The sequence below is a fragment of the Hyalella azteca genome, unplaced genomic scaffold (genome assembly GCF_000764305.2).
Source record: "Hyalella azteca isolate HAZT.00-mixed unplaced genomic scaffold, Hazt_2.0.2 contig6408, whole genome shotgun sequence".
Lineage (NCBI taxonomy): Eukaryota > Metazoa > Arthropoda > Malacostraca > Amphipoda > Hyalellidae > Hyalella > Hyalella azteca.
Genome location: NW_025936571.1, coordinates 1 through 14,774, shown reverse-complemented (window position 1 = coordinate 14,774; position 14,774 = coordinate 1). Strand labels below are relative to the sequence as shown.

At 36.1% G+C, this 14,774-nt stretch overlaps 2 protein-coding genes across 2 annotated transcripts; one reads left to right on the top strand and one right to left on the bottom strand.

The window, feature by feature from the left end:
- The first annotated feature begins 289 nt into the window (after positions 1–289).
- On the top strand, positions 290–4,489 carry LOC108682921 (protein BUD31 homolog). Its single transcript, XM_018172178.2, has 4 exons — positions 290–438; positions 610–719; positions 1,150–1,329; positions 2,604–4,489. Exons 1-4 carry the CDS (start codon positions 345–347, stop codon positions 2,652–2,654), a joined length of 435 nt encoding a protein of 144 aa, XP_018027667.1. The 5' UTR covers positions 290–344; the 3' UTR covers positions 2,655–4,489.
- Positions 4,490–4,864: 375 nt separating this feature from the next.
- Positions 4,865–14,199, bottom strand: LOC108682930 (the record flags this gene model as incomplete). Its single annotated transcript, XM_018172186.1, is given in 8 exon segments — positions 4,865–5,026; positions 5,767–5,911; positions 8,866–8,974; positions 9,299–9,433; positions 10,496–10,618; positions 11,565–11,689; positions 12,973–13,105; positions 14,042–14,199. Coding segments are annotated over 8 exon segments (1,018 nt in total), but the record flags the coding sequence as incomplete, so codon positions are not given.
- Between the last annotated feature and the right edge of the window lie 575 nt (positions 14,200–14,774).

Below are 14,774 nucleotides of genomic sequence, written 5' to 3'. Positions count from 1 at the left end.
AGGCTTGATCAATTTTGAATATATGAACTAAATTTCCCAGCATTCCACACAGTCACTCATATTATGATGCACACTGATTGCAGAACTATTGCTAGCAAGCTACAAGGTGGAATTTAGGAGGAATAAAATATGAACTCTTACACATGTCTTATTGCATTGAAATGTCTAGGACTGGAAATTCCTGAAATATAATTTGAATACACTGGATTTTTCAAAAATACAGTGTAAAGTATTTATACTTGAAAGTTTTATTTGCACACATTTTCTTTAACTTTTGATTCTACTTGTTTATGAACTTCCTTTGTTTCAGATTATTTTTCTTACTCTGACTATTGCTACTTACAATGCCAAAAGTACGCCGTACAAGAAAGAAGCGTCCAGATGGCTGGGAGTTAATTGAACCAACACTGGAAGAATTGGATCAAAAAATGAAAGAGGGTAAGCAATGACCTCATATTTTTCTCAATTTACATGTTATGATTTTGCATTTCAAAGTTTGTACTACTGGCTTCAAGGAATCACTGTTAAACCCTTTACAGTCTCATAAAAATAAGATGGATAAAAAAATTATACCTATGTTTTTTTACCACTCAAATTTTTTCTTTCCAGCTGAGCGTGAGAGTCATGAAGGGAAGCGTCAAGTTGAAGCTCTCTGGCCAATATTCCGAATTCACCATCAGCGCTCCCGTTACATCTATGATTTGTATTACAGAAGAAAGGTTGTGCAAATTTAATGCTGGTTCTGTTAGAGATACCTAGAAAACTAATCACATTTGTCCCCCAAAAATGTTGCTGTTTTTCTAGCTGTATCATATTACTCTCATTTGGTCATCAGCCATTTTAACATTTTCATTATGTTTTTCCTGTATGATAAATGGAGGAATGCATTTTTCTTTCTGCAAGTTTTATGTCCAAATGGTGTCTGTGTTTATTTATCTAATATAGGTAATAATAGGGATATGTACACAGTAGGTATAGCTATATTCATCTAAATGTACCATTTTTATAGTTCCTACGGTATATTTTACTATGTTTCTAAGCACCTTCTGCTTAATTGTGTGTGAGCTTCAAAATTATAAAATTTAGTACAGCTCTATTATTAAATCATCAATCAAATATATGTGTGTGCTAATACAGTGCTATTTACAGGCCATTTCCCGGGAGCTGTATGACTACTGTCTCAAGGAGCGCATAGCTGACCAGAACCTCATTGCCAAATGGAGAAAGCAAGGCTATGAGAACCTCTGCTGTCTCCGCTGCATCCAGGCCCGTGACACAAATTTTGGCACTAACTGCGTCTGCAGGGTTCCTAAGAGCAAGCTAGAGGAGGTAGGTCGATGTCTGTCAAATATTAGAATAGATTTGAATAGGCATAGTGCTAGTCTCTAGTGACATTTAATTGCCTATTTTAGAAGCCTGGCTGGAATTCATCATTGACATTCTCAAATGTGTATTTTGTGGCCCATTCCTTAAACTTTGCCTCACGTTTTCGTTGTTGAACTAGCTAAGGTGTTTATTCAAGTGCTTTGAATAATGCAAAATTTTCGTAGGCAGGTGTATTGAAGGTGAGAAGTTCTTACATTTGGGAGTACTAATAATTCCCAAGGACCCAAAATTTATCATTTCAAATAATTTCCATTAAAATAATGTATCATCCCACTACTTGCCTTCCTTATTTCATTATATGAATGTAGATTATTTAAAAGATAGGTAAATGTTATCAACTCAGCTCGTGATTAAATTTCTCCCAAAAAGCTACTACTGAAACAACCTTATTGGTAAGAAGCCCTTTCTTTCTATTTTGTTGAACTATCTGAAAAATGCAACATGGGCTATAAAGTTATGCTTCAAGAGATACCTAACCATTTGAATTTCAAATGATTCTCAAGTTTATAGTAAATAAAGTAAGTACTATCCAATTTGTTGAATGATGCAGACAGTTTCTTTACTTTGATGTTGGAAGGAAACACTATGGCGTAAATTAGCTCTTGACTGAAAAGAAGAGCAAAATTATCTGTGAAATTGATGCTAATATAGGTATATTTAATCGGGTCTACCATGATTCCCTTATGTGTCTTTTTATCCACCTTTAGAGACTAAAGTACGTAATTTTGTCCTTGAATTTACTTCAAATTAATATTTGGTACTAAGCCATACATAGAATCCAAATACAGTGGGGGGAAATAAATATTCGTACACTTGAAGAATCGTATTTTAATGTATGTAAGTACACAAACTTAACAGGAAAAGTGATTTAAATTATGTATAGAGACGCATAGTATTCAAAAATACTATCAAAAGAAATTAAATCTCAATGCAACAAAAAACAATGCAACATGTTCACTTTTCGGGTGAAAAAAGTATTCGTACAAAACAATAAATCCGCATTAGTTTAATTTAATACTTGGTTGAATACCCTTTATTCAGCTCAACAGATACCAGTCTATTTCTATACGTCTCTTTGTGTACTTACATACATTAAAATACGATTTTTCAAGTGTACGAATATTTATTTCCCCCCACTGTATAGGTACATCTAATTTCGAAGTGTTGGTGCATCTTCCACTCTTTGAATTCATTTTAAACCCAGTTGTTGATTACAGGGCAAGATAGTGGAATGTGTCCACTGTGGGTGCCGTGGATGCTCTGGTTGACACGCATCTCTTGTATCACACAAGAGAGGGACAGCTCTGGGCTACGTTCTGAATGAATTTCTTCGTTCGTTTGATTGCTTGGAAGAAATGATATTGTAGGGGTGTTATTGCTGTCAGCCCAACACCCAATATTGTTGGATGTTATTGCTATCAGCCCAACACCCAATATTGCTGGGTGTTATAGCTATCAGCCCAACACCCAATATTGTTGGGGTGTTATTGTTATCAGCCCAACGCCCAATATTGCTGGGGTGTTATTGTTATCAGCCCAACACCCAATATTGTTGGGTGTTATTGCTGTCAGTTTAACACCCAATATTGTTGGGGTGTTATTTTTGTCAGCCCAGCACCCAATATTGCTGGGTGTTTTTGCTATCAGCCTAACTCAGAGTTGTGAGGCTAGAGTTGTAAGTCCCTTGACAACTTTGTCTGACGCACGTAGCTCACAGCACATCCGAAAGAGAAGGTAGCTAATGGACATTGCTATTCAATTCACGAATTGTTTTAGATGCATAATTAATAGAAGAAAAGTTTTAAATTTTAGCTATTAATTCTGACAGGATATGAGTAATAATTTTGTGTTACCTATACAGACTGCAGTACGCGTAATTGCAAGACTCGAATCCAAGAGTATGGTTTAAGTTGAAAATTTCGACTTGAAACGGGTCAAGTAATTTAATGGTATTTAAAAATTGACGAGGTAATTTTTAAGTCTCGAAAATGGCATTGATCTATTAACGAGCTGACTGCTGATTCTCTATTCGTACTTGATATTAGAGCGCACTACTATCTGCAATAAACTATCCTGAAAATTAACTTGCTGTATAAAAATGAAAGAAATATTTCTTAATTCTGACTGACTGCCAGCCACTTTTTCCGCATTAAACCAAATCAGTTGATTGCCGAGTTAAATTCCTTGTATATTATTAACGTTGAACACATCGCCCTAAGCACATCTCTCGACAGGTACTTTAGCTTGGAAGCTAAACTTTTTTCAATGTAAAAACACTAACAATCTCATTATATGAAGCTACTGGGGTATCGTGTAACCAACCAAAAAACTCGATAAATTTTTCTTATGGATGTATGATTTTCTAAATTTTCTGTTTGATTTGGAACGCTATCTGTGGTGCTGAAGAACTGGATTAGTTTGGACAACTCACAGTAGTGCTTTCCAATCCACTACTCTTGGGCTTCTGCCGGCCTCGTTATTTTAACCTCATTCTTGTTGCCATTCTCCTGACGACTAATAAAGTTACTTTTTTTCTCGGAATATAATATTGTTAGCTCAGCCATAATGTGACTTCATGCGAAGCTCGTCGTGAAAAGCTGACAAGAACAACTTGTGAATCAAAAGTGTCCTGGCTCTCAAACATCAATTTCTTGCCATGTGAGGCCCTCTAACGAATAAAGGTTTAGAATCTCTGAACTAGAGATTATTGAGGTGTGCATTGAAAATTGATTACATATTCCGCTGATCTCATTCCTAGGTCTTAGTCATTTCCATTAGTGGCAAACCAATTTTTTTCGGTATATTTTGAATTAGGTATTAATCCCTTGAGGTTGGCAAAGTTCTTTCATGCCAAGAAGTTGGTCTTTGGTCATTCACAATTTGAGAATCGACTCGTTTACTAGTTGATTCAGAAGGACTGAGGTCAGGAAAACTAGAACTGTCCTAAGGTCAGGAAAACAGAAGAGCAGAGATTGAAGAAGAGCAGAAGATTGTTTTAGAAGAGCAGAGATTGTTTTTCCTATTCTTGATCTCTTAAGTCTTCTGTAACTGGATAGTTGATGTCCCTATGGTAGTCTTAATTCTTAATAAAAGTGCTATTTATTCTTATGTTTTGTTGAAACCTTTATGTTATTACCGTACTGATCGTGCCGATGAAAGGTGTTGTATACCACGAATATATCGGTAAAAAATATTCGTTGGGTGTCGTTAAACGTTCAGCTTGCAATAAAAAAAAAAAACAATTTAGAGTATTGCCCATTTGAGAATATTAATCGAATGATCTTGTCGATATACCATTTTAGTAATTATTGATTAAAATCCTAATTAATGAACAAAATGCTAATTAAAATATCGAAAAATATTGTAAAAAATACTTCACACATTTAAGGTGTGGAGGAACTGGAGATAGTGGAGTTTATGTATAACGACAATTTCGTGAAAATTGTCAAAAAACGTGAGGGATATTTAAAAGATAACCACTTTATTCACTTTTTAATGAATGAATAATTCAAAGTTGATAAGTGTATGAAATGCGGTAAGGGATCAGAGCTCAGCCGTCGACCTGTCGCGTTTCAATGGAAATGAAGTCGATAGCCACGGCGTTGGTGATGCCGCTGCCGAGGTCTGCTTCAATCACCAGCTGAATATTACATTATATTATATATTATTATGATATATATTATATATTGTATTATATTCATGTGAATATTGAGGGAAAAATAATTGTTTATTGCTGGCACACTTGTTATTTATTTGAGATCATAAGTTTATGGGGAACAAACTGAATATATAACAATGATTAAGTTAAGGAAATCCATTATATATCAAATTTATAACAATAAATAATATAATAAATGAATTTAAAAGTTGGTGAAAAAAATTCAAGTAGCTTTCTGTTTTCAATATTACAATTATGTACTTGCAATCATTTAAAATATATTCATAATTAGTGGGAAAGCCTTAATGATTTCATAATACACATTGTCTTTAACGCTGCCAGAAAGTTTTAATTTACGCATTGTTCAACCATTGAGATGTTGAAGGTTATTCCAGAACACAAGGTTGATAGATACAGTAATAATTATACAGACAGGGAGCACCCTACACGTTAGTTATGTCCATGGTTGAACTATATAAGGTTGACCCACGAGGATTTCCGTCCTTTCAGTTCAGCTTTCTTGTTACGTCACTGAGATCGAGAAACTTACTGTTAAACGTTGACAGATTGGTTGACTGGTTTGATCGCATTTTGGTGAATGGTCAATGCCTGTGACGTCACTGATATCAGTGACGTCACAGGCGAACAACAAACTACATTCGCAAAAATGAGCTTCTTATGGGTCAATCTTATACTAATTCAACAATGGCAGTATCATTCACCTGGAAATATTCCTCTATCCCGTCAAGGGGAATGCGGTAGTCGGATTCAAGCTCCGTCCAGTCTTGGTTGTTTACGTCGCCGAACATGCTGAGGTCGAGGAATGGCAGGTAGTCGTAAACACCGTCGGGAGTCTTACGTCGCACCCTGGAGACGAAGTTATATGAACTGTCGGGCTCATGTCACGTAGGATTATGTCAACCCTGACGAATAAGGTCAGGGTTGGACTTACGGTGACACTATGAAAAATCAAAATTATCCCTTTTTTGAGGTAGGATTATTTCAATGTCTAGTGGGACAAAGTGAGACCAAAACTGGCCCCTTGTGACGTAGAGTTATTTTTACCTGGCATCATGTGGCACTAAATGACACTTGCCCCTTGTGGCGAAATGTCATTTCAACCTTGACGATTAATGGCACTCACCCGGCCGCTTGTGACGAAGGAAATGAGTATTTTAGCCTGATATAGATTGGCGAAAACTTGTCAATCATCACATCTTCTAACTGATAATTACGTCAGACTTGGCAGTGAAGAGTAAGGCAATGCGCATCACCATCAATTTCTATTATTTGCTTTCTGTCGAGATGGGACATTGTTAACTCCACTACAATGGATAATTTTACCATTTGTAGTGGCGGAGTATGTAATTTTGTGGTGACAGGAGATTATATTAATCTTAGTGACAGAGTCTTTTGGAAACATTGAATCGTTTTAGCAGAAAAATACGAAATCCCTGAATACTGAAAATGTCAGGTGTCTCGCTATTCAGGTGATATAACAGCAAAAGATAGAATACACTAGTGATTTAATTCAGATTTATTGTTTACTGTACGCTGCAGAGATGGATTATTAAGGTGAGCGTCTGGGTCAAAATCGAAAACTTTGACTTTTTTGGTTTTTATACTCATCTTAAAGCTTACATTCTAACGCATCTAACGGTACCAAAACCATCTCTGTACGTTGATTTATGCGTTCACGACAGATCGCGAAAGGGTTAGGGGTGGTGGAGTTCCTTAACATTTAATATAGGCCTAAATTACCGGTAGCACATTTAAATAGCTAGTCTGAACACGCTGTGCTTCAGTTATCCGCCTGCAGTCATATGGGATGGTTCTCGTGTCGTCGTTTATGATATGCGTCTCAATGTTGTAGCTTCGAAATCCTAGGAGGAGATAGTTTTCTACGGTACCCCCTTTTTTCCGTTTTCTAAGAATTTCACGTTTTCTTTCATTTTTTTCGAAAAATTCACACGAACAAAAAAGTCTTAGAATTCTGTTTTACATACGAGTACCAAGTTTCAAAACGATCCGTCTGTAAACGAAAAAGTTTTTTCAGCACCCAGACGCTCCCCTTAAGAAACGCGTAGTTCGCATCAACAGGCCATGGTCCTATTTCTTCAACGCCGACACTTCTATTCTATTCTATTCTATCTCAAGAATCACGTGAGCGAGACTAATGCTCGTACGGGAATTGGCTTGTAAGGCTTTAGTTCAGGCACTAGATCAAGCACGTCACCCTGGACTTAATTAGGATTCTGTACCATTTTTTATTTCAGATTTGTAAGTAAATACATTCAGGTGTGTCAAATTTTCTTTCTGTGATTTTGGTTAGAAATTTTGGAAGGTTTAACAGATTTCTCGTTGGCTGACGATGTGCGGAGCGTGGAAGTCTGTTTGGTGCGGTTATGCTGCTCTCGCCTCAAGATCGTAGGTTCTACCGATAACTCTGTCCTGAACCTGAGTAAAGAGTTTTACTGTTCCCTGTGCTACGTTTTTCTGAACAATAAAAACGGACGACCCCACAATAATTGTTACATCGTACCGGCAAAAACAACGATTGTATGCACGGCATTGCTTATGAATCAGCACTAATAGTAGCGGGCTACGCTAAACGACAGGTTTATTACTGCGCTATAGACTAGGAAGGACGTGTTTTTCGTGTAAGGAATTCAGAACCTGCTTATTTCTGTACAAAAAATGTATTTCTGGCCTTCAGCAGCCACCGCGATCAAATGTGAGTCGTATTATGAAGTCACGAAATCAGGATTTCTCTCTCAGGAGTGAGACGCATGGTAGGTTACTGACTACCTCGAGACCTTAGCTATTCACCCCGTATTGAGCCTTATGCTAGGTTACTGACTACCTCGAAAACTCCCCTATTCACCCTGAAGTGAGCCGTATGTTAGGTTACTGACTACCTCGAGAACTCACCTATTCACCCTGAAGTGAGCCTTAATGCTAAGTTACTGACTACCTCGAAATCTTACCTAATCACCCTGAAGTGAGCCGTATGTTAGGTTACTGACTACTTCGAGAACTTACCTATTCATCCTGAAATCAGCCATATGATAGGTTACTGACTACTTCGAGTCCTTACCTATTCACCCTGAAGTCAGCCGTATGTTATGTTACTGACTACCTCGATAACTTACCTATTCATCCTGAAGTGAGCCTTATGTTAGGTTACAGACTACCTCGAGACCTTAGCTATTCACCCTGAAGCGAACCTTATGCCAGGTTACTGACTACCTCGAGAACTCCCCTATTCGCCCTGAAGTGAGCCTTATATGCTAGGTTATTGACTACCTCGAAATCTTACCTATTCACCCTGAAGTGAGCCGTATGTTAGGTTACTGACTACTTCGAGAACTTTCCTATTCACCATGAAGTGAGCCGTGTGTTAGGTTACTGACTACCTCGAGACCTTACCTATTCACCCTGAAGTGAGCCTTATGTTAGCCTAGGTTACTGACTACTTCGAGAACTTACTCACCCTGAAGTGATCCTTATGATAGGTTACTGACCTAACTCTTGAACTCCTTTATTCGCCATTAAGTGTGCCGTATGTTATAGGTTCCTGACTACTTCGAAAACTTACCTACTCACCCTAAAGAGAGCCTTATGATAGGTTACCGACTACCTCTAGAATTCCCCCTATTCACCATGAAGTGTGCCGTATGTTAAATGTTCCTGACTACCTCGAGAACTCACCTCTTCACCCTAAAGTGAGCCTTATGATAGGTTACTGACTACCTCGAGAACTCCCCTATTCACCCTGAAGTGAGTCTTATTGTAGGTAACAACCGTTATCGAGAACTTACCTAAGAGACGAAGGATAAGACTGGCTGCCGCGCATCCAGAACCTGATGTTGAGATGCTTGCTGGTGCCAGGTGCCAGGGAGATCATGGGTGAATCGATGCTCACCACACCTACGTAATCGAATGAAAGTGTTATTATTATTGAATATTTTACCTCGTAGGAAGGGCCAAGAATGCGACATATTTTTTGTGATTTTCTCGAAATATACGCACCTTATAGTAATAATTCCTATGTTGTGCCTAACAATATTCCTCATTGGCCATCAGCTGGTTGTCATTTTTCCTAGGAGAATTTTACATAATAATTTAGCTGCACTCAATACGGTTGATTTAGACCTAAATTATGACTAAATATATAGATTTATTTAGATTTAAGTTATTTGTTGATCTGAGATTTAAATTAGGCATACAAAGCTTCGCTTAGGAGACACTGACCGCTATGCACGTCGAACCTGTCTACCCTGAGGACGTTGTTGCCGGAGCTGGGAGGAGGCATGTTGTAGTCTCCGTCGATGTCCAGGTAGTTCTCAACCACCCACTTGCCACCGTCAGCGTTGCCCACCGTCCACCCTAATCAATATAACAATCATCATCAATAATGTTCACAAATTAAAATATTGTTCACAAAGACAAAAAAGTTCATCTTAAGATCTTTCAATAGAAATTTCGCAAAAATTATAAAAAAACTAAAATTATATTTTAGTTTTTTAGTTGATGGTTTGAAGAATCTTGATGTGAGCATCAGGAGTAGGAATACATTTTTGTTTCTTTGCTTATATACTCCTTGGATAATTTAAGTGTTTACATTCTTTTTTGATGATAGAATTTTGTCGTATTAAGCTCAATATTTCTGACTATACTAAAACCATGCGAAGAATACCTCATTTAAAGGATGAGCTATAAGAAATATATATATATTTTTTGTTATCGTAAACTTTAGCGTTTATGATTGTTCAAGATAAATTTCTTTTATAATAGTCGTGCGATCGATTTTTTACGTTGATAATGATGGCCACGGCCTACTGAACCAAATATCCCTATAACGTTTGAATTCATTGCTAATCAAGCAACATTTAAATATTCGAGTGTATTAAATTCTAACAGATGGGCATTAATTTCACCTTGGGACGTTTAATGTTTTTGGCTGTTAAAATGCAAAGAATTGTTAGGAATAGTGAAGTGACTTAGAGAAACTGGTTTTACACAATTGCAATCTAGACATTTTTTGTCGGAGAATGAACTTTGATATAATACATGCGAATAAATAATCAAAATTCTAACGGCAGCAAAGAACCAATTGCCATTTGTAATAAATTGAGAAAAATTTGAAATAATGAAAAACGCCCAGGAATTAGTCAAAATTTGCTTTTGATTGGATTATATTATTAGGTAAATTTATCACGTAGACTTAAACACATGCCTGAAAAAAATTCGGTCGTGTGCAATAAATCCAAATAAATTCGAGTCAATACAGGCAAATCCTATCAGAAATGAACAGACTGCTATAGTCAGTGAAGTGCATAGTTTCTTTACGAAGAACAGGGGTAACGTAAAAAAATCATATCATAATTATCACTTCTATGCAACAGTCGAAATATAATTATTATTATCACATGAAATCATTATTCTTGCCTGGTAATCCATTAGAGAAGTCGAAGAATTCCTGCTCAGGCGTTGGGTACGGGATGGCTCCGGTGATCACTATTTTGGAAACCGCCACTTGGTTCACTAAGTTGTCCATGCCCACCGAGCCTTCTGCTCAAAACGAAGAGTTCCATAAATATTAAGAAAAGTTTTGTAATTGATTTCAACTTAATGGCAAAGATTGCTATATATTTTATTACTATTTCATGAAATGTAACACCAGTATTTCTATTATACCCATGTAATACCAATATTAATATTTCAGCTCACCACAATAAAAAGCTCACTCCTGAAAAAGAAAACTTGTATTTTCTAATAAATAATAATGAATAAGTAATAGTGAATCTCAAAAATGCAATGAAGGGTTCCCCATGAATGACTAAAAACCCTTCTAAAACCCAATGACCATTAAACTCTCACTGAAACTATACCCATGACGAAAAGCTCACTGTAAACTAAGAAAGGGTCGTCAAAAACAGCTGACTCCCCGAGACCTAAAAAATATAACTCCATCCTTACTGCAGTGAGTGACAGAGAGCGCATTTTTCTGTCGACGAAAACGTGAAGTCACGGACGGCCAGACGGACAGATAGACGGACATGACGAGCACAATAGCGCCTTTTTTCCATAAATGAGAAAATGCACTAAAAAGAAACAGCGACAACGATGAAGAACTCACCAAGAACAATGTAGAACTCACCTAGAACAATGTAGAACTCACCAAGAACAATGTAGAACTCGCCAAGAACAATGTAGAACTCACCTAGAACAATGAATAACTCACCAAGAACAATGTAGAACTCACCTAGAACAATGAATAACTCACCAAGAACAATGTAGAACTCACCAAGAACAATGTAGAACTCACCTAGAACAATGAATAACTCATCAAGAACAATGTAGAACTCACCAAGAACAATGTAGAACCCACCAAGAACAATGTATAACTCACCAAGAACAATGTAGAACTCACCAAGAACAATGAATAACTCACCAATAACAATGTAGAACTCTCCAAGAACAATGTAGAACTCACTAAGAACAATATAGAACTCACCAAGAACAATGTAGAACTCATCCCCAGGGGCAATGCCTCTGAATACGCCCCCGTGGTTGATCCACTTCTGGTTGTTCTGTTCGCCGAAGCCGTCAAGTGACAGCGCGGGCTCGTCATCGAATGTCCTGCATAAAGCTTTATATCCTAATAAAACTTTCCAGTTAAATTATTATAGTTGAATGAATAAATTAATAAGAAAACGAGCTAAATAAATGAATAGAATAAAATAAATGAATAAAATGAAATAAATGAATAAAAGGAAACACATGAATAAAATAAAATGAATGAATAAAATGTATGAATAAATTTAATACAGAAATAAAGTGAATTTAAAATTATAAAAATTATAACTATTATAGCGTCTGCTCTATATATGGTCACGCATTATCTAAGTAAATTATAACGAGCCAAGCTATATAAAACTGAAATTTAAACTCAAAGAAGCCCCTCGCTACCTATTTACCGAGCCTCACCATCAAAACTAGTTTATTTCTTAGTTAAAATAGATATTTTTACCAGAATCATGCATGGCTGCTCGGATATTAAGAATGTGTTGGAGTTCGCAGTATTCCAAAGTAGATATTAATATGTGTGGCCTCATCCAACGTCCTCGTTCAAACAGACTTATTATTGTTTAAAAATTTTAATTTAATTTGCAGTCTTATCAGTTTCAGAGTTAAAAAGAAACTTCGAAGTTATAATTTTAAACATATTTTTCAATCAAGATAATTGATTTTTCAATTGATTTTAAAACTTTTTCAATTAAAAATTTCGAAAATTGGTGATTTCAAAATTATTTCAATTAAATTTCGTTATTTTTAACTTTTAGTTTAATTGTCTCTCAGTTAAAAATTGTTTTAATCTAACTTTCGTCCATATTGAAACTCCTCATGATTATGCAATTTCAAAGTATAATTCGGAGATATTATCTCGATGAGATAAATACCGTGTATACGCGATCGATAAGCCTCTACATATTTCCAACGCCAGTCTAAAAAAATAAATATATATTAAAATTAATATAATAATCGCCAAAAACATAACTCATTCAGATATAAAAATAGATAGAAAGGAATAAAAAATAAATGGATTCGACTAAAAATGAATTTTTGGCAACGATATACCAAGATTATTTGTTGTATGTCATCGAAAGCTTCCTTCAACAAAAATTTTTCAATTTTCTTGGAATTTATTTACATATAAAATTTTGGGTAATCATACACTGAGGCAATTGCTTAACCTCTATATCAATATGGAGACTCTATATTAATATAATATATTAATATTATATCAATATAACAATAATTCGAGGCTGTTTCTCTGCCTTTTCGTGTATGTGCACATTATTCATAAAATTTTTATAACGAGCTCTTTATTTCACAAACAATATGATGTAATTATTACTTACGTGTACGAAGTTGCACGCCGTAACTTCAGGAAGGCTGGATAATCCCTGGAGCCTTTCATGAAGAAATTGATTGCTATGTAAACCTCGCCTGTTGTGGTGGCCAGCATGCGGGGACTGGTGGCCATCACAGTGCCTGGCGATCAAGAATGTGGGAATTTTGTTAGTGTTGAAAAATGCGCATAGATATATGCATGAAAAATTCTACGGTGTCTCCAAATACTATCTTTGTTAAGAATCAAATTTAGACAAGCGCATGAAGAAATGATGCGGTGTCTACAAATACTATCTTTGTTAAGAATCAAATTTAGACAAGCGCATGAATAAATGCTACGGTGTCTCCAAATACTATCAATATTTACAATCAAATGTACATCTTCACTACTAAATGCTATGTCGTTTTCAGATACTACCACGCAGTGCGGATAAAAAAAGTGGATAAGTGTATGAAGAAATGTTACGTCTTCTTCAGGTCTTACTTACCAGTGTTCATTATAATCAAAGATAGATAAGTGAAAAAATGCTACGTCGTCTTCAGCTACTTTAGCATTGCAGTGATAATCAAATACAGATAAATTCATGACGAATTCAATGTTGTCTTCAAAAGTAATATCACTGTTGATAATCAAGAGCAGACAAACGCATGAACAAATGCAACGTTATCTTCAATTACATCAAATTTTTATACACTATGGTAGAAAAGTGCAAGATGATTTATTGCGTTTAATTCAAGTGAATGCTTTAGCTCATCTAATCATGTACCGTTAAATTATCACTCATTGAAACACCCACTGAAAGATACTTGGCTACGCAATTAATTTTGGCGATTTTTAGCGCATTTTCTCATTTATGAAAAAATGCACTATTGTGCTCGCCAGGTCCGTCTGTCTGTCCGTCTGTCTGTCTGTCCGTCCGTGACTTCACGTTTTCGTCGACGAGAAAATGTGCTCTCTGTCACTCACTGCAGTGAGTGACATGTTATTTATTATTTTTTTTTTATTATTTATTATTTATTTTTATTTTTTAGTTATTTTATTAGTTATTTTTTTTCTAACTGATACAATAATCTCACTGGAGACGACATCGTTGGTGAAGAGGAAAAGTATACGGGAGTTGTTTGTTGGTGCCACGGCCGCGTTAGAGGCGCTCACACGGCGCCAAGCGGCACCGTTGCTGCGGCCAAGCGTCCAGCCGCATGTGTTGTTCTCGAAGTTGAAAACAACCTCCGGACTGAAAAATCACCGAAAATATTATGAATGAGAATGTTAATGTACATTATTATAACAAACAGTGGGACGCAACAGTATTCCTCTTCTACCAGACTGAAATAAAGATGAAGTATAATTTTGCAAAATTAAGAAAAATTATGGCACATCCTGAGGCAGAGAAAACATCAGCGTCTATTTTTACGAAATTCAGGCTTATTTTAAAACAGTGGTAATGAAGTTTATAGTGATCACGTGCCACATTCTCCTAGTGTCTACATTATTCACCACCAGCTTTCTAATCGTACATCTAGTATTGCATGTTAGATCATATTGTATTATGTGCTGCATTTTACCTTACATGATCCTCTAATTATAATTAGAGCATCGAGTAAGTTTACTCTTTGCAATTATCGGTTGGTTGCTGGGACAAGGCATGTGCAGTGCGACGACAGTTGTAAATCGTTGCCACATAATCAATTTTTGCTCACTATCAAACTTAAGTGTAACGCAACCCCGAAGTTCGATCTAAACAGACACAACTACAATCGCTTCTTTGAATAATAAAAAGTACAATGATGATGATAATAATTATAATAA